Genomic DNA, 20,716 nt, shown 5'->3' with positions numbered 1-20,716 from the left:
CATGGTGCAGGACTGCGCAGCCTGTGAGACTGCCTGCGGGGGGGGGGGGGGGGGGGGGGGTGGACGAGATGTTTTTAATACATGTCTACACTAGAGAACTGTTATAAGTGATTGTGAGTGTTGCTTATTTCGTCATGATTATTTTTTCATTCAACTGTCAGGAATGAAAGATTCATCTGCGTCCGAAAGCATTCTCATGATAATTTGGCATTTGCCGATATTAGTTCTAAAAATTCTAATGCAGGCGTTTCATTATTATTATTTTTTTTACTGTGAACCAATTGCAATTGAGCCTTTTGCTGCGATGCGAGATCTTATCGAACCATTTTCCCATTTTAAATAGAAGCATTTTCGACAAACCATTTTGAATGAATGAGTGAAAGAATGAACTTCTAATCATGGTTATATGCATGCAGCCCGCTGCAGTGAATCAATTCAACAATTCGGTGATATTCACAAGTTTTATAAAAAATAGCTACCTTCAAAAAAAGCTGATACTGTTATGATTTCAGTGCCATCGGGAAGAACCTTGAAAGGCATACAATAATAGTTTTTGAAAATGGTAATCACCTCCTTTTACAATTTGTTTAGTCCAAAAAGCAAAAGTTCACCGAAACAAGTAATCTTCTTGACATCATATTGTTAATATTTTCATTAGTTTTGCTCCTTCCCCAGGCAAAATGTTAAATTAATTAAGATAATATATATGGTTATTACAGTTAAAGATGCATGCAGTTATAATGTACCATAGTTATATAGTTATTTCATTACCGACAATGTATAGCAGAGAACAATAATGCGAGTACTGATTACATGTATTGTTATATAATTAGTTTACATTTTATTTGAAAAACATGTTTGTACATGATCGTATAACAGTGGGCTTGTTTTAAAGGCAGTGGACACTATTGGTAATTGTCAAAGACTAGCCTTCACAGTTGGTGTATCTCAACATATGCATAAAATAACAAACCTGTGAGTATTTGAATTTGTGAGATAATAATGAAAGAAAAAAACACCCTTGTCACACGAAGTTGTTAGATGGTTGATTTCGATCAAATTCTAAATCTGAGGTATCGAAATCAAATTCGTGGAAAATTACTTTTTTCTCGAAAACTATGGCACTTCAGAGGGAGCCGTTTCTCACAATGTTTTATACCATCAACCTCTCCCCATTACTCGTGACCAAGAAAGGTTTTATGCTAATAATTATTTTGAGTAATTACCTATAGTATCCAATGCCTTAAAATAAATAAGTGCACAGCTAAACTTTAGTATTTTAAAACAGTCTGCATAACTTTAATTGAAAGGCCACAGTCATAAAAACTGCAAGCATATGGAGGCCTGGACGTTGTGGTAGGAGATTCTGTTCCACATACGGCGATCTTTGAACAAACTTCTTCTGATAGCGCCCTCTATTGAATCCTTCTCATCCAGCCCACAAAAAAAGAAGATTTCCACTGGACTTTGGTATCCAGTGAATTATATCCACCGGAGATTCTGTACCCAAATCGGGAAACACGGGCTATAGGAGGAGGATTCAAAAGAGCGCGCGATCAGATTAGTAGTTTGTACATAGTTCGCTGTATTGGTGGGTGGTGGTGTGTGTGTGGGGGGGGGGGGGGGGCGGCACAGAGTCACATGCCCCACCGGCAGTTCTAATAAGCGGCACAACGTCAATCTGTGTTGCTTTATATCTACACACATTACAGCCCGGTTCATACTTCCTGCGAATGCGATACCAAATGCTGACGTCAAAAGGCTATTTTCGAAGCAAATTATTGTTTCGCAAGAGTTGAGCACAAGTCATTATATTAAGTATTATTACAAATATAATAACAGGTCAACCTAAATCAACGTGAACACTTTAAAATGGACGAAGAATGCACACTCAGAAAATGTTTCATTTAAAATGGATTAGAATAATATATGATTGTATAAGTATACCATACAAATCAAATTAAATAAGTTTGTGTAATCATAACAAATAGGGACGATGTTTATACTTCATTACGTGATCATTTTTTTACATTACAAAGTACTTTTCCAAGAGCAACAATTTTCCATCTTGGATAGATTTCAAGGAACCATTGAAACCCGTGATGGTGCACCTAAAATACACACTGGCAAGAGGTATGGGATGTAAAATGAATTTGCTTGGGGGATGTGGTGGGTTGAGGGGGTAGACTGAACATCTGACGTCACACTTCGAGGCTCGTAAATAACGCCAGAGAGTGGCCTCTATAGCGTAAGTCGATCCCACTGATCTCATAGCGGGTTGAGTGCGTTCAATGAAGTCACCAAGGACGCCATTTTGAAACACCCAAAACTGCAAATATCTGCATACAATCCTATTTTTTTTAGCCGAAATTATTTAGCAAAATAACTGCTTGTGCGGGAAAAAACTGCAATAATAGATTCTACCATGTTAGTGGAAAGACATGCTGTCTATTTTTCGCGATTGTTTATTTGTTTCTAATGTCATATACCAACAGTGTGTGCATATAAAAAAGTACTGGGAAAAACAATATGTTTATGTGAGAAAATGCACTCTTTAAAGTAAAAAATACATTGTAGTTTGATTACCCGCTATGTGCATCTTTTTGGTGTTTCAAAATGGCCGCCAATCCGCTCCAGTCAGTATAACAGAAATAATCGGCCAATTCCCGTTCATCTTTACCTTTCACCTATATTCATATGCAGGTGACCGCATGTGCAGCTGTCAAACGTCAACTCGGACCAATCAAACACATATAAAGCTTACGTCACTGCAAGTTTATCGTATAAATTGATCGTACCCAATGGTTCTGAAAAGCAGTATCTGTACCAGTATAGTTTGAGGGCTCCTTCTAAAGTAAAACACAGAAAACAAACTTGAGCCCAGGGGTCTTTCTCTAATTGGGTACGGACTCGACTCCACGGGCACTTCCCTTCGGTACAAGCTCGACCCCACTACCAGCCTTTCCCTTGGGTACGAGCTCGACTCCACGGGCATTTCCCTTGGGTACGAGCTCGACTCCACGGGCATTTCCCTTGGCCCGCGAGCTAACTTCACGAGCCTTTCCCTTAGTCGGTGACCCCACCAACCTTTCCCTTTACGACCTTGACCCCACGAGCCTTTCCGTTTGGTATGCCATGTTTCACCCTTCCTCTATGGTTTCACGTTCAAACAATCTTATATTAAAAACTGGTTCCAAAAGGCGCAGTCAGATAATGATCAATGTCATGTCTCTTGGAAACTAATGCATGACGAATTTGAAAAATTTATTTTAACATTGAAAACAATCAAAATCTGTTGACAAATAATGAGTATTGCCTCGGTTAACCTTTTCCAACCCCATTGGATACACTCTAAACGATCATTAATTTTGCTTCAAACCTTTCTATCATAGAATCACGATATTTTGAATCACATTTAATTATTACTCCGACGACATTACTTCTGGGTAAAGTTCTTCTACCTTTTGCACAAAATTTCTGACGTCCTCTGCAAGTAACTCAGGGACTTCTAATGCTGCAAAATGGCCGCCGGTTGGGTAGGTTCGATAGGTGATAATGTTGCTGAAGTGACGGGCTGCCCAGTTACGTTGGCTTCGGTTAAGATCATTTGGAAGATCAGCCAAACCAGTTGGAACGGTGTTTATGAACCTGCAAAGAAATAAAGAAACATATCAAAGTGGATTGTTCTACCATCATATTATTGCATTTTGTATTGTCTATTTTCTTGTATTTTTATCAACATTTATTGTTCAGCACATTTGAACAAAATATATTGGAATATTCTCTGTGTGGGCAGGCCTAAAAGAAGATTACTTCGATTTATTACGGTAATTTTAACTATGCGTAAATTCATTTGATCTTGATTTGAACTTCGACAAGCGTATAGCAAACAGCTCGAACTGCGACACTTTGTTCGAAGACACTTTAAATAGGTGTGGGAAATTGGCTCATCAATGTTACTTAGAAAGTGTAGATGTTTCTACGACACTCATTGAAAATGACGTCACAAGCTCAGAAACGCCCTTACTGAGGTCAATGGAGACATATTCTAGACTTTTATCATGCTGCCTCCATATTGGTCACGTTCCACGTATCAGATTACAGTAATGAATGCTAATCATCTTTTTGCAAATAAGAACCAGACTATTTTGTTCTTCCAGCCTCAGTTTGGAAATGTTGATTTCAATGGGAGAAATTCAAGATGGCTGCAAGATGATAAAGGTCTATTGGCTGATGAGAGTAGTGTGCAGCGCGTCACCCACACGTGATAAAGGTCTATTGGCTGAGAGTAGTGTGCAGCGCGTCACCCACACGTGATAAAGGTCTATTGGCTGAGAGTAGTGTGCAGCGCGTCACCCACACGTGATAAAGGTCTATTGGCTGAGAGTAGTGTGCAGCGTGTCACCCACCCGTGATAAAGGTCTATTGGCTGAGAGTAGTGTGCAGCGCGTCACCCACATGTGATAAAGGTCTATTGGCTGAGAGTAGTGTGCAGCGTGTCACCCACACGTGATAAAGGTCTATTGGCTGAGAGTAGTGTGCAGCGCGTCACCCACATGTGATAAAGGTCTATTGGCTGAGAGTAGTGTGCAGCGCGTCACCCACATGTGATAAAGGTCTATTGGCTGAGAGTAGTGTGTAGCGCGTCACCCACACGTTTCCAATCTCAGCAATGGCAAATCAGAACAAAATACTTTACTTACTTTTTAAGCTCAGACGATTTTGGAATGGTCTCTTTGTACAGACGCAATGATGACGTAATGCATCCTGACACCCAATAGATCATGACGTTATTTAGCAGATCATCTTTGGACCAATAGCCATCCAGTCCGCCGTCGTCCAAGTCAATCCAATCGTAATTGGTCCAAACAGAAAACTTCTCAATGATGTAAGCAGCGAGCCCAACTGGGGAGTCGGTGAGGGCGTGTCCTGAAAGTCAAATGTAAACATGAAATGTCATCTATACAGGCGTTTGTAGCGCACACACACACACACACACACTAATTTGCGGCTTGCCCACGTGAACAAAACCAACCCCAACCCCAACCGATTATCCGTATTATCTAACAATATAAATAGCAATGACGTCAGATCAAACATTCATTCGTTTACCAATGGGAGACTTTTGAGACGCTGGTGGCAGATTAAGGTCCGTTTTGTGCAGCTATGAGCGTGCGCACACTAGCCTTGCTCAAGGAAGTCGATATATTCACTCCGAAAAAAGACCGCCGCTGTATAAAAACCCACCCGTATTCACTGTGCGTAACATCGCACGACACGATGCCCCCGTACACTATCCGCATGCGGAGGCCGTCAGGCGACAGCCTTCTAGGGTCTGTGTTGAAGCCACAGACCTCATTATAATAAGCGAAGAGTTCCCACGGTCAGCTCATTACCATAATGCCCGCGAAAGACGAGACATGTCTACGTCACACACCACCACCACGGACGCTCAGCGAGCATGATGGGCGTGCGTGATTGGACGTCAAAATGAATAATTCATTTGCCTCACATCCTGTGTTGTCTGATAGGTCTGACGAAAGATATACATATTCATGGACTGCATACTAGCATATCCGAGAGCCCCCCTAATTTTTTCCACATGTGGAAATTTTTCAATACAACACATTAAACCCGGAAGTTACAGACCCGACAAGGCTGTCGGCCTGACGGCCTCCGCATGCAGTTAGTGGTACGAGTGCGGATGACTTGTGTGCACAGTATTCGTACGATGTGACAGTGTGTATACGGGTGGGTCATGCGGTGTGATCGCACGCACCACGCACAGGGTATACGGGTGGGTTTACAGCGGCGTCTTTTCGGAGCGAATAATGCGACTGCCTTGAGCAAGGCTATGCGCACACATGCTCTGTATTGCGAACGTTGGCCTGAGCAAGCACACAACTGGCGAGAACTGTGAAAAAGTACCTTCCAAAAGTCTACAATTCAAACTGTAAAATATTATTGTCCGATGGAAGTATTAGGTTCATGAATAGACTTACCGATAGTGTCTGGTTTAGTTGCATTCAAATGTAGATACCCAAACTCCTTCAACCCGAAAACAATACGACTCCAACTTGGAAGAAATTTACCATACGATTCGTCATCTAGGACAAGAGACGGGACCAGCTTGCCGAGTACCACCTGACTCAATGGAGCGAGTTGTGAAGAAAAATTACTGTGCATTCCACGCACGTGTCTAATTAAAAAAAAAAAAAAAAAAAAAAAAACCCGAAATGCTACTTTAAATTGACAGCAAAATAAGAACTGAATTGATCAGTATTAATAAAATGTTGTTTACCTAGCTAGCTGGACCACCTGCCTAAAATGCAATATTAAATCATATTGTATGTTTTGTTCCACCTGGCTAAAATGCGTTATTTCACTGTTTACATGTGTCTTTTATTATTGTACATGCCGAGCTTTGACCTGACGTATTGGTCCATCGTCCGGATCTCAAGACGTCTTACTTTTTTATTCAAGTCAATCATTTAAAAAAAAATCGGATATTAAACATACATTCCAAAAGGCCCTTTTATTGACACATTCATATATGATTGCATCTTTCCGATAATTGTTGTAAGTTCTGTGGCATAGTGGACACTATTTGTAATTGTCAAAGACTAGCCTTCACAGTTGGTGTATCTCAACATATGCATAAATTAACAACCCTGTGAAAATTTGAGCTCAATCGGTCAACGAAGTTGCGAGATAATAATAAGAAAAAACCACCCTTCTCACAAGAAGTTGTGTGCGTTTAGATGGTTGATTTCGAGACCTCAAGTTCTAAATCTGAGGTCTCGAAATCAAATTCGTGGAAAATTACTTCTTTCTCGGAAACTATGGCACTTCAGAGGGAGCTGTTTCTCACAATGTTTTATACCATCAACGTCTCCACATTACCCGTCACCAAGAAAGGTTTTATGCTAATAATTATTTTGAGTAATTACCAATAGTGTCCACTGCCTTCAATCCGTTGTGTTGGCCAGGATAAAATAATAAAACATTTTCACAATTCCTAATTAGTAAGCCAGCACATTGTCATGTCATATCTGCAAGTTGGCCTTAAATTTATAAGCTGTTGTGTTTTCTTTAAAGTTTCATATACACTTTTTGTCAAATATGAAATATTCTTCGAAAAGATTTCACAAAAAAGTATCTTGTTATAATAATGATGTTTGTTGTACTTTGACCAATACCGTATAATGGCCTAAGCTCGATTGAGTCAGTAGGTATATAAGCTTATCAAAAAGACCAAGACCACAGAGTGAAATCTGAGTCCAAATACTTCCTGAAAATTCTGTTTTTAGTTTCAATCTGTTCCGGTTTTCTACTGCAGCGGGAAGTGACACGATAGGAAAGAGGTTATATAACGTGACCTTGTTCATGAGATATCGCTTCACGTCACACGGCCAAAAGGCCACTTTAATGTGAGGGCTACACTTAACTGATTTTGGGCTGTCAACTAAATCAACTGACACCAGAGAAACGTTGCTACCTACTCCTGGGGCTGAAACAGGGTTACCCCCTTGACAGCCAGATGGGTGTAGGCATGGGTATCATCCACTTAGGGACCTTGTCAAAACTCATCCTGGACAGCCAACGGACGGGCGCCCGTCCAGGACCAGGTTTCTGTCCCATGTTCAATGCCCTTGTAGTGATTACTTTATCGGACGGGCTATAGGACGAGCTCGCAGTGACTGGCCTTCACCAGAGATCATTTGTTTTACAAACCGCAGAGCGTTTAGATTGCTATCTACTGGAAAACAAGCAGGGGGTCTCCCGAGGGCCAGTTTGCGGTTTCACACTGGGCTTCAATGACTGTTAACGGTTTACATGAGCTATGCTAGTATAATCTTTCCTACAGTGACCTCCAAACAGTCAGTCCAGACTTGCCCCAAACCGCAAACCCCAGGTTTGTTTAGTTAGTGTTTAATGAGCCAGTGAAACCGCAGAGCGCTCAGTGGGGTGCCTTGGGCACTGCGTATCGGACGGGAATACACATTTCATCGTGTGGAACCTTGTTCCATATGAACTCCCATCCTGTGGCCCGTCCGACAAAAATGTGACATCGGACGAGCCTCGTCCTGTGGTCTGTCCAGGATGAGTTTTGACAAGACCCCTTAGGAGCCTGGCTGGTAGAGCAGAATGCACTTTACCTTCCCGACTCATGGTGTTTTAAACAGCAAATGATCAAAGTGAACTATGTGTGAACTCAAATCTTTCCATTCAACCGAGGATGTGGTACAAATATCCATTTCCTTCCAGTTTCATTAAATCGGTTTTATGAGTTCACATGAGAGTAAACATGCTGTCTTGACAACAATAATAGTCATCGTGTGGGTGTCCATCATCCCAAAGCAAGCGGGGTCCTGGAAGACCCAGCAACTCCATGCTCAAGACCCTGATTGAGGACGCGCAGGAGTAAGGATGGGCTAATCGGTTGAACGGCAGGATAGAGTTATGTGGCCTGGCAGACATCAAGCCCGACTACTCAAACATGCGGCAATGTGACAACTTGGGTCGACTGATTGAGTGAGTGAATGAGTGAGTGAGTGATTGAGTGATTAAGTGAATGAGTAAATGAGACAAATAAGTGTCTTACTTTGGGAACATTCCAGCCGTCTGATCAATCACCATAGACCCCCAATCACCTCCTTGAAGATAGTAACTTTCAAACCCCAATCGAAGCATCAACTTGTGGAAAATACGGCCAATCTCCCTCACGTTCAGACCTAGGGCATTATAATATACGTGTTTACATTTTAAACACGATACAAATCTTTATACAACCCTTTAATTGGCGCTTGCGCTGTTGGATGCTGTGATAAGAATAAAATAAAAATAATATGAAAGTAGTTTATCTTCTAAATAATTATATGAATCAATAATATATGTATAGCATTTGCAGAACGTCAATGCGTATTACCATACAACCTTCTATAATTGAATTGAATTGAATTCAATCTAATATCTATTTCCGTACTCATAATAAGATAAGACAGAATCATTGGACAATATGAAAGTACAATACAAGCAAAGTGGAAGCATGGCCAATGATAATGATATTGCAATTGTTCTTAAAACTCTAAGCTTTGAGTAAGGAGGCTGTTCAAATAAGCCGAGTCATGTTGGTAGCAGCCCCTGAAATAGTACGAATAAGCAAAGACAAAGAAACAAAACAAAACAAACCGATAATGCAAAACGTACCAGTAATGAGTTATTTATACAGATCAATGCCAACGAAATAATAACAGAACATAACAAACAGCTATAAATCTCAAAGGATCTTTGTACTTTTTGTAAGAAAAAACCCATAATGTTCACAGATTTACATTAAAGGAACACGTTGCTTTGGATCGGTCGAGTTGGTCTTTGAAAAGCGTTTTTGTGACCGTTTATTATAAAACGCATATGTTTAGAAAGATGATGTAAAAGTAGAATACGATGATCTACACAATTATGCCTCGAAATTGCGTGTTTTTTTCTCACCTCGTCCAATCACACGGTCGGCCATTTATGGGAGTCAAAATTCCATAAATGGCCGACCGTGATAGTTCGCGACGTAAAAAGAAAACCGTGCAATTTTGAGAGATACTTGTGTGGATCATTATATTCTACTTTTAAAACATCTTTCTAACCAAATACATTTCATAACAAACGGTTTCAAACGCTTTTTATAGACCAACTCGTCCGATCCAAGGCAACACAGCCCTGAAAATATTACTTGCTGAGGTGCTGGAATGTTTGAGAAATGAGTAAAACAATGTCATGAAAACAATTTTCGTCTCAGTGATCATGAGACGGCTTATTTTAGCATGTCAAAACGTAGTTTCACGACAGTGTTTTACTCATTTCTCAAAAAACTAGAGCACCTCAGCAGCAACTAATATTTTAAGGTACGCTTTCTACTATTATTATCTTCAAACGGTGTAAGTTTAATGTAACCTTGTGGACAGTGTGTTTTGTGTTACAAAAAATACCCAAATCCTTTAAGCAAAGAGAGAGCTGATGACAAGCAGTTGATTCGCAGTAGAAGGCTTACTTACATTGCGAGCGAGTAGGGCTCTTCGAACAAGGCTTAGTAAATTGACCAACAGAAAGCTGTTTTTGATCCTGGTTTTTGATAAGTATAGGTTGTCAACACTACAACAACTGGTGCCTGTCCGGATATGGATCAGAAACGCTAAGGTCAACAGTGACTACAGAGCACTAAGATTGATCACATGGCCTATATTGCATGGCTCTGCTTACCGTAAGCGAAGAATTAACGCTTACGGAAGAGTGGAATTCCGCATTAACGTCAATACTTGTGCGCGCGCGTACTCCCCGTTACTAAAAAAATCATGAATTTAGTTTGTAGAGGATACCCTTTTTTGATTCGAATTTGAACGTCTTCCCGTGTTGCGCGTGTGGGTTCTAATTGGCTGTTTGTTTGAAGGACTTATTTCTGTTTGGAATTAATAACCTTTGACTTTATCTACCAACCTTGTTTATGCGCAGCCTCAGAGAAGCCGTACCCGGGAAGAGATGGGCAGATGACTTCAAATACGTCCGCATCAGTCCCTCCATGATTAGTCGGGTCGATTAACATTGGAATAATCTGAGTTGTCAAATATAAATAAAAAACTCATTTAGTGAGTTTAGGCACTCTAGTTTCTCAAAGACTGGTCATCACATGGGGGTGTAATTAAGTGCTAGAATGAGCAACTGTATGTTCTATACGTAGCAATAAGATTTCATTTATTATTATTTTTTTTAAATTATATTTATTAATGACTCTTTAAAAATCACAGTGCAAAGTCAACTTTGGGTATGCACTATGCATGCAAGAAAGCAATATTTTCGGTGTGTGTATTGATTTGTTATTTTGTTTAGGAGTGATCACAATGTCACTGGTGATCCTCACACTGTCATGTCCCATTAAGTAAAGGATCCCGATATTAAGAATTTGTTATTTAAAATAAATAATGTATTATTGTTCACACTTTCGAAGCGAATTTTGGTGACGCAATAATCGGCACGTGGTCCCCTTCAAATTGTGACACAAGAACATTTGCTTCACAAGAAGTATGAACCAGGTCTTAGTGATAAATAATTGGCCATTTTAGAATTTTTTATGTATGATTAACAATCTATACTTCGTTCGTTGTGATTCCTACTAACAAATGACAAACTCCTGACACCCACTCTCGTGTGGAGTAGAGACAGTGACCTGCCCTGTATGTCTAGGAGACTGAATTGAATATGGCTGGTAAGCACAAATTACTCAACTGCTAACATTACTGGAATTAAACCGCAGTGATTGTCTCCACATTCACATGAGAACATGAAACACTAGCACAGAATGAAACCATAAGCAAGTGAAATTGCGTGTACAACCATGTGTAAATCTCTTGATTTTGTGTGAGTGTTAACTCTAAAAATGCCGTTTTCGAACAGTATACTCTGCTCGTCTTCAGGAGAAAAACACACCGGCTCTTGTCAAAGCCAACACTCACACTAAAGAGATTTAAATATGGTTGTACCCGCAAGTTTGCTATTTATAAATAACTTCTTCCTATTTGTCCATACCAAGAAAAGCTTTTAAAAATACTAAAAATCTAGCATGTTAAATTGGAGACTGAACATGTTTTCTTATAAAGCCCTTTACCTTAAAGAACTCGTAGAACGATCCTGGCCATCCATGCACCATCATTATTGGTTTTGCTTTCTGTCCAGGTTTCAGCTTACTGGGTGTGGCTCGTACAAAGTGGATATCAATTCCTTCAATATTTGTCTTAAACTGTGGATACTTGTTCAGACGCTTCTCTTGTTTACGCCAACTTAAAACGAACACAAATAATTATATCGTAACGCATAGGGTCATGCAGATCGTCTGAAAATAACAATTATGACCTAACTTCACTGACGTAACAGTTGTTTTTTTGCGAAACTTTCTTAAAAGAACCGTAGGAGGGCGTTCAAAATATCTGCCCTTTAAACGATTCAAACTTGTTAAATGTGATAGGAACTCAATATCTTTATTGGTAGAAAACATTGCTATTGAACCTCACCAAATGTTCGTTGTTGTTCATGCTAGTCTTTAAAGAAGTGAACAACCCCAAAACAGAACCAAAAATTTTACAAGAAATCGAATCGACAAAATTAGAAGAAAAAAACACATAATCTGACTTTATTTCCATATAACATCTTTGCTTATTTTTCACTTTTAGACTTAGCCCTAACATTCTGAAGACAATCGGAGCGTATGAATCGAAACGTTGAGTTTTCAACCATCGGTTCTTTTCAGAACCGAAAGCAAACCCCGCCTAAATAATTATACTTCAATATAAGAGATGTAAAATTTGCATCGGGGATAAAAAATATTATATTTTTGGGTTTTTTCAAATACACCGATGTGTGTTGTACTTTCCTGACTCCCTTAAAAAAATATCCCATGTTACTCGGGTGGGATTCGAACCCACGACCTTTGCAATTCCAGAGCAGTGTCTTACCAACTATTGCCCGGTAGCTAGAGGCAGTTTCAAATCGTACTTACTCGTATTCGTTGAGCCAGTATTCCTGGATTGACTTCATGTATTCTGGTTTGATACCAAAATGAAACTTGGTTTCTTCAACACTCTCAAACCATCGGGCCTTTCTCAAACGATCTAACAAGAAAACAAGATATTTGTTTGCTCTTCCATTTTTTTCCCAGAAAGCCGATAAAATTCGACAGAAAAATGGAACCTTATACTCTAAAAACGTCTATTAACATCAGCTGTTAAATTCAAACAGACTATGAAGTTTATACTAGAACCATTCTTCTGTGACATATTTCCCTCTGAAATGAAGTAATATTTTGAATAAAACTGAATGTGAAAAACGCAAGGCAACTGATATTGGTTGTCACAACAAGGACATGTTGTTAACATGCTGGTTTCCGAGCTTGGTTTTTCACTTTATTTTACTCAAGCAAAGATGAAGCCCAAATTGTCACTGGGTTAAAGGCATTGGACACTATTGGCAATTGTCAAAGACTAGCCTTCACAGTTGGTGTATCTCAACATATGCATAAAATAACAAACCTGTGAAAATTTGAGCTCAATCGGTCAACGAAGTTGCGAGATAATAATGAAAGAAAAATAATCCTTGTCACACGAAGTTGTGTGCTTTTAGATGGTTGATTTCGAGACCTCAAGTTCTATGAGGTCTCGAAATCAAATTCGTGGAAAATTACTTCTTTCTCGAAAACTATGGCACTTCAGAGGGAGCCGTTTCTCACAGTATTTTATACCATCAACCTCTCCACATTACTCGTCACCAAGAAAGGTTTTATGCTGATAATTATTTTGAGTAATTACCAATAGTGTCCACTGCCTTTAAAACTATGCTTGACTAAAACGAGTATGAACACTGGAGTTAAGTATGTCGCAGCTCTCCAGTCTTGTTAACAACACGCCTCTGTGATTCAACAATACAAACAAGTACATTGAACTAGGAAGGACTCTCACCATTAAGATCTTCCAATTCTTCATCAGATATCTCCAGCTTGAATTCCCTAATTGCCGCATCTTCCTCCTCCTCTGGTTTTTTGCCTCGTCCCCACCACCCATCTAACACTGGCACTATGTTACGGGGGGGACCGGAAGAACGTCTGAAAGTACCATTCAAATACACAATCAGAATCCCGGCAGACAACACCCCGACTGCTACTAGCATTAAAGCCATGTTAATCAGCGTGTAATGGACGAGTCTGTCTTGAAAACGTGTCCTTAGATTCAAACTGGTCAATCGAATTCAACTTCTGCAAATCAGAAAACAGATTTCAATCATTATTATAAGGAATGACCCTATGCACTGACTTTGGTTTCTTTTAAACCATGAAACACGTTGCATTACAAACAGGAAATTACAATATCACCAGAATAAATAGTCACGCCAAATGGTTATACGTTAGCATAGAAGGGATCGTTAACCGAGAGATCGTATGACGAGATGACAAACACCAAAAATGCACGGAAGTGGAAGTGGTAACACACAACCTCGTGCCCATAGCTGCTTCCTAGCAAAATAGTACACCTTATAAGGAATGACCCTATGCACTGACTTTGGTTTCTTTTAAACCATGAAACACGTTGCATTACAAACAGGAAATTACAATATCACCAGAATAAATAGTCACGCCAAATGGTTATACGTTAGCATAGAAGGGATCGTTAACCGAGAGATCGTATGACGAGATGACAAACACCAAAAATGCACGGAAGTGGAAGTGGTAACACACAACCTCGTGCCCATAGCTGCTTCCTAGCAAAATAGTACACCTTATAAGGAATGACCCTATGCACTGACTTTGGTTTCTTTTAAACCATGAAACACGTTGCATTACAAATAGGAAATTACAATATCACCAGAATAAATAGTCACGCCAAATGGTTATACGTTAGCATAGAAGGGATCGTTAACCGAGAGATCGTATGACGAGATGACAAACACCAAAAATGCACGGAAGTGGAAGTGGTAACACACAACCTCGTGCCCATAGCTGCTTCCTAGCAAAATAGTACACCTTTTGTTGAACCAACATGATTAACCATAAAAGTAGACAAGTCCCATATCACAAAAACGGGCCTTAGACGCATCCAGAAAGATGTGCGCAACGCCCGCTCTAGTCTGTGGCGTATGTTCCAATCATCCAATCGTACTGCCTTTAGTTTATTGACAACACTGTACCAAAAAAAAAAAAAAAAAAAAAAAAAAAAAAAAAAAAAAAAACAACAAAACAACAATTTCTCTTTTTGTTTTCTAAAGTTGAATACTTGGGTTTAAATAAACTATCCGGAGAACGACACTGAACGGACTTCTTCAAACTATTTTAAGGGATCTTTAAAGTAAACTTTACCGGTATCCTCAATAATTAACTTTCATATGTAAAAGCAGAGTGGGCCTTCCATTCGAGTTTGTCTCCAATTTCACCCTGTCTATCACAATTACTTTTTCCATAATTTAATAATCAACATAATGTTACATGCACAAATTTAATACACAGTATAGATGATATGAGATTATAAACCTAACACAGTTGTTTACTTCAGTACACGGCGAATTACAAAGAGTATAATCAATCAATTAAAGTGCGATTCTTTGTATTTATATCTTTTAACATAATAAATCTCACATTATACTCTCCTTAAAAAAAAAAAATCCACAGTTTGGATGTTAAATTCAAATAAACTTGATTAACGTTTTCCGCTGGGAATTGTGTATAAAAGACTGAGATTTGCTCTGCCAGAAAGTAAACCGGCTCAAATCTTGAAGTTCGTGAGCACCTCATGGTACCACAAGCTCAAATCGAAACTCAAAATTTATCATTCGAGACTATTCCCACCAAGTAAGTGGTCAGGCTACCTGTACATACCATATCAAGGGGAGGAATCTGTATAAAGGCCTGACCAGGCTCTCTGGTTGACTCTAAATCTCTTCAAAGCAGATTTTTCATCTATTTTTTTTTAAACAGGGATACTATATTGCTCGATATATTATAAGTTATCTCACAAGCGCGAGTGGAATACGGAAAAATATAGCGCTTCTGCGTCCCATATCCAACGCGCTATATTTTCCGTATTTCCACGAGCGCGCGTGTGATAACGTATTTATCTTCAAGCAAACTTTGCGCGTGACATAGAACACACCAGACGCATGGTAGTGATATTAGCCGTGCAATATTATACAAATATTGACTGCTTCGAGTGCTATGGTTAAAACTATGACTCCCGAGGTGATCCCCGGAGCGTTCTATTTTCCCGAGGCGAAGCCGAGGGAAAATAGAACGCTACGGGGATCACCGAGGGAGTCATAGTTTTTAACCATTGCACGAGTAAAAGCAGTCAATATTTGTTTTATAACACCCCAAACATTTCTAAATACTGTACTATTATTGTTAAGTTACAGACCTGAATGCTACAATCCACGGACGACGCGAATACAGATTGCAGACACTTTTACTTACTGTGTTGCATGTAGTGTCGTGTAATCCGAAATGGTTACAGACTCAGACTATTAATTTATCATCCTCGTACACGCAACGGACGTCTGGGTACTGCACGCCATGTGCTAGTCTTCGGACTAGCGCATGGCAAACCGACGCACTATCACACGGCCGTCGTCTAGCAAAACTAAGACATGTCATGTGACGCGCTCTAAACCAATGAGCAGGCAGAATACTTGCAAGGGGTGTTATAAAGGTTTTTATCACCACTCCATTCTGCCAATCTGATTGGAGGATTAGCGCGTACTTGAAGATAAACTTGAATATCACTCATGCAACCATGAACAAGATTAAGAACAAACTTTGACTTGGCCCTAGGTTTCCGTTAGTGTTATCGGAAATCTCCACATGTTTGACAATCGCAAACACCTTAATCAATGCATGATGTAACCAACTGCCTGCTTTTTAACCTGGCTTCGGTAGATTCCTGCGTAATTGGCTTTAATTATTGCTACCATTCACTGGTATATCGGTAGTTTCGAAGACTTCAACCCAACTTTCATCTTCATTTAACAGCTTATCAAATGTTTCGAGGGAAGGAGTTTTTTTAAAAGCCATTGGACACGTTCGGAACAGAAAAAAGAAAAAAGTTCACAGATTTAAAACAGGGTTTACAGATGGTAACGGTGAAAAACTTCTCATGGAATATTACTCCATGAAACGCTTTACTTTTAGAGAAAACATTACAACAATTATCAATTCTCGATATCGAGAATTACGGATTTATTTTAAACACATGTCATGAGGCGGCGAAACGTGCGGAAACAAGCGTGGGTTTTTCCGTTATTTTCCGTTATCCCGACTCCGATGACCCATTGAGCCTAATTTTTCACAGGTTTGTTACTTCATATTTAAGTTGTGATACACGAAGTTTGGGCCTTTGGACAACACTGTTGACCGAAAGTGTCTAATGGTTTTAAGCAAGCTCAGTAATACTAAGTTTGACTTTAGCAACTTACGAAAGATACAATCTTGTAAAGCCTTGAAACTCTGCTCCTCAGCATAACTCAAGATTGAAACTGAATTGAACTTCTAAACTTGGCATATACATGAACATTTACACAAATGCGCTACTTGATCAATGACGTCGTGATGACGTCATCAGATGTCAAATTACATAAAGCTTAATATGAAGAAAAAAAAACACAAAAACACACGAACAATTTAAACCCAACGTGAAACTTATATAAAGTAAAATTTAAATTTTAACACACCTTTCAGGGCAGCTCAAAATAAATAATGGAAAAAAAATCTCAGTGACAATTGTATGTACCGATGACGATCTGGCGATGATTGTAATACAGTAGCAGGTTATTCAGTTGATTTTTAAAGCTTGAGATTATCACCGCTTTATTTTGAACTAGGCGTGGACATTCTTACCTAAAGAAACTGGACAGTTTTTGTAACTGTCACAAAGACCAGTACTCTCACTTGGTGTATCCCAACATATGCATCCAATAACAGGATCTGCGAAAAATTGATCGTCGAAGTTGCAATAAAAAAATGAAACAATAAACAACCTTGTTACACAAAAGTTATGTGTTTTAGGATGACTGAGGAAGGCGTCAAGCCAGAAGTCTTTCTTTGAGTGAGAATTCACCTCTTTGTCAAAAACTACCTTACTTCAGAGGGAGCTGTTTCTCACAATGCTTTATACTATCAACAGCTCGACTCGTTACCAAGTAAGTTTTTAAGTATCATTATTTTGATTAATAACCAAACGCGTCCAGGGCCCAATTTCATGGCTCTGCTTACCTCCGAATTTTGCGCTTACGATCACCGATGCCCAGCTTACTTACAAGCGCCGAAATTCTGCGCTAGCCTTGTAAGCATAGAATGCCTAGTAACGTGGAGTACGCACGCGCAGAAGTCAAAATTAGCTGCTTACCCGTGAAATACGCTTGCCGTAAGCACAGAATTCCCTGCTTCCGTAAGCGCCGATTCTGTGCTTACGGTAAGCAGAGCCATGATATTGGGCCCAGGTCCTTTAAAAATTTCAGAATCACTAAATGCGCGTGATCGATGGCTCACAATGCATTGGTAAAACATGGCTTGGATGAAGCAAGTACGCATTTATCATGCGCAGTCAGCACAGAATGCACGTGGTTGAATCCAACGTGATCCAATTATCGTTGGACTGCATGTAACTGAATAAACTCCTCACGGCATACAAAGACAGTTGAATAATATACTCGAAACAATATATAGTCCCTAGGGTGCTTGATGAAATCGAACCGAATACATTAACTGAAAACTCAACCCTTTTTACACTTCAAGTTTGAGTAGGTTGGTTCTTGAAACTAAGCTTTTAGCCTCATCTAAAATTGAAAACCCCGGATAAATGATTGCAACCCTTAAACCTTAAAGTCACCTGGAAGTGGATTTTTTTTTTCAAAATAAAGCTTTTGTCACTAATATATGTTTTTGATGAGTGGAATGTGAATAAACAGTTAACTAAGGTTTTAAAAAATCAGTTCTTGTGTTATTTACAAATTTTAGAGTAGACCCCGACCCGAGAGGGCGCTGTTCGTGACGTCAATCGAGGCAGACTTTGCCTGTAATGCGTAGAGTAAACACAATTGCAAAGTACATGTACGGACCAAGTCGTGAGTTTGTATGTTTCAAAAAAAGATTTTTTTTTTTTTTTTCCGGCAATGCCGACCAGGTGTATTGCTGCTGAATGCAGAAAATAACTTTTAGAAACGTACCAACTCACGACTTGGACGTACATGTACATGCACGTGTGTTTACTATACGCATTGCAGACAAAGTCTGCCTCGACTGACGTCACAAAAGGGGTAGGCGGAGTCAGCCCCCCAAACAACTTTATATATTTTTTAAATATATAAATTGTGACAAACAATTACTAAAAAATTGTTTTATTGTTCGTAAGCATATATACTCTCATGTTTGAAAGAAAAAAATTCTATTTCCAGGTGACTTCAACTATTACCTGATGTCCCTAATGAAATCTGTGATTATAGTCACAGCAGCTTGACAAGATTTGTCGTCGTCGGGTCTAAAAGATAGATACAGCTGAGTGTCATCGGCATAGCAATGGATATCAGGCAGATCATGCTCTACGATGTCAAACAATTTAGTGGCATAGACAAAAAATAGAAATGGTCCTAAGCAGGATCCCTGAGGAACACTACAGTTGATAAGGTACCTTGAATGGTTACACGTTGACTTATATCTGACAAATATGACGAAAACCAATCAAGGGCCTTGTCAGTGACTCCACATTTAGACTGAAGACGTGTCAATTGATCAACAGTATCGAACGCTGCACTCAGGTCTAAAAGGACAAGCAGAATAACATATTGGAAATTCATCCTCACCAGTAAATCATTTTTAACCCTTGTACGAGCCATGTGTGTACCGTGATGCTTCCGGTAAGATGATTAGAGATTGGGGAACATGCATGGATCTATTTATCATACATTTATTTGTCATAGCATGGTAAAGAAAATTACGGTGGAGTAAGCGGCGCCCCATGACTAGTTTTGGCAATGAAAAGCATATTGAGGCAAAAGAATATATATTAATTCCTTTACAGCTTTCAGCGGCAGAAGTCTGCCGGAGATCAGCAACTGACCGAGATCCTGGCCCTTTGAGGCAGTATGACGACAGGTCCTTAAACCTCTCCGATAGGGATAAGTCTGACTACAGTATCATGTCCACTGCGCCCCCTTCTTGAAAGAAAGAAGTTGGTGATGCTATCGACTTTCAACCAGCTCCAAAGACAAGACTTTGACTGAAAGTGCTTTACTTCCCGACCTGAGCTACAGGACCAGTAAACTGGGGAATGATTACGAAGGAGATGAAGGTACGGTTAGAAAAGAGGACGTGATGAATGAAGCAAAGGGGAGGGTTAGCCTAACCATACATGACCAGTACACTGTGGAGGCAAGGTGATGGTCAACCGCTTCCAGCAATGGAGAATGATTACGAAGGAGATGAAGGTACGGTTGGAAAGGAGGAAGTGAGGAAAAGAAAAGGGAAAGTTAGCCCAACCATACAGGACCAGTACTCTGTTGAGGTGGTGGTCAACCGCTTCCAGACACTGGAGAATGATTACGAAGGAGATGAAGGTACGGTTGGAAGGGAGGACGTGAGGAATGAAGCAAAGGGGAGAGTTAGCCGTACCATACATGACCAGTACACTGTTGAGGTGGTGGTCAACCGCTTCCAGCAATGGAGAATGATTACGAAGGAGATGAAGGTACGGTTGGAAAGGAGGAAGTGAGGAAAAGAAAGGGGAAAGTTAGCCCATCCATACAGGACCAGTACACTGTTGAGGGGGAGGCCGTTCAATACACCCTCTGCCACTTCACTTTGGAACTGCCTGCCGACTGAAATTACCTCGTCCACATCAATTGCTTCCTTCAAAACCCGTTTGAAAACCCACTTGTTTCTTAAAAATGATTGTACTGCCTTCCAGGTTTTGGTTACTGTTAAGTTTACGTTTTAATTTAATTATTATTGCAATGTATTTGCTTCCTTCAAAATCCTTAGACCCACTTGAGTATTAAATTTGGTTCTGCCTTCCAGGTTTTAGTTGCAGTTTGGTTTAAGTTTACTCTATATTGTAGTTTGTTTGCTTAAATTTGCTTCTGGCTGGTCCAGGTTTTAGGGATGGTTCATTTCCAGACTTTTTAGTGTGTTTTTATAATTGTATTG

At 39.7% G+C, this 20,716-nt stretch overlaps 1 protein-coding gene across 3 annotated transcripts in view; it reads right to left on the bottom strand.

Annotated features, from left to right (window-relative positions):
• Positions 1-67: 67 nt before the first annotated feature.
• LOC139949933 (epoxide hydrolase 1-like) overlaps positions 68-20,716 on the bottom strand; it is a 97,415-nt gene continuing 76,766 nt past the window's right edge. For all 3 annotated transcript variants that reach the window (XM_071948516.1, XM_071948518.1, XM_071948517.1), the window contains exons 2-9: positions 13,497-13,789; positions 12,542-12,653; positions 11,654-11,825; positions 10,489-10,603; positions 8,606-8,735; positions 6,003-6,199; positions 4,704-4,929; positions 68-3,648 (exon numbers count right to left, since the gene is read on the bottom strand). In XM_071948516.1, coding sequence (XP_071804617.1) covers positions 3,423-3,648; positions 4,704-4,929; positions 6,003-6,199; positions 8,606-8,735; positions 10,489-10,603; positions 11,654-11,825; positions 12,542-12,653; positions 13,497-13,713 — 1,395 coding nt within the window. In that variant the 5' untranslated portion in view covers positions 13,714-13,789 and the 3' untranslated portion in view covers positions 68-3,422. The remainder of the gene's footprint in view (positions 3,649-4,703; positions 4,930-6,002; positions 6,200-8,605; positions 8,736-10,488; positions 10,604-11,653; positions 11,826-12,541; positions 12,654-13,496; positions 13,790-20,716) is intronic.

The sequence above is a fragment of the Asterias amurensis genome, chromosome 17 (assembly GCF_032118995.1).
Source record: "Asterias amurensis chromosome 17, ASM3211899v1".
Classification (NCBI taxonomy): domain Eukaryota; kingdom Metazoa; phylum Echinodermata; class Asteroidea; order Forcipulatida; family Asteriidae; genus Asterias; species Asterias amurensis.
This window is presented reverse-complemented; position numbering and strand designations above follow the sequence as displayed.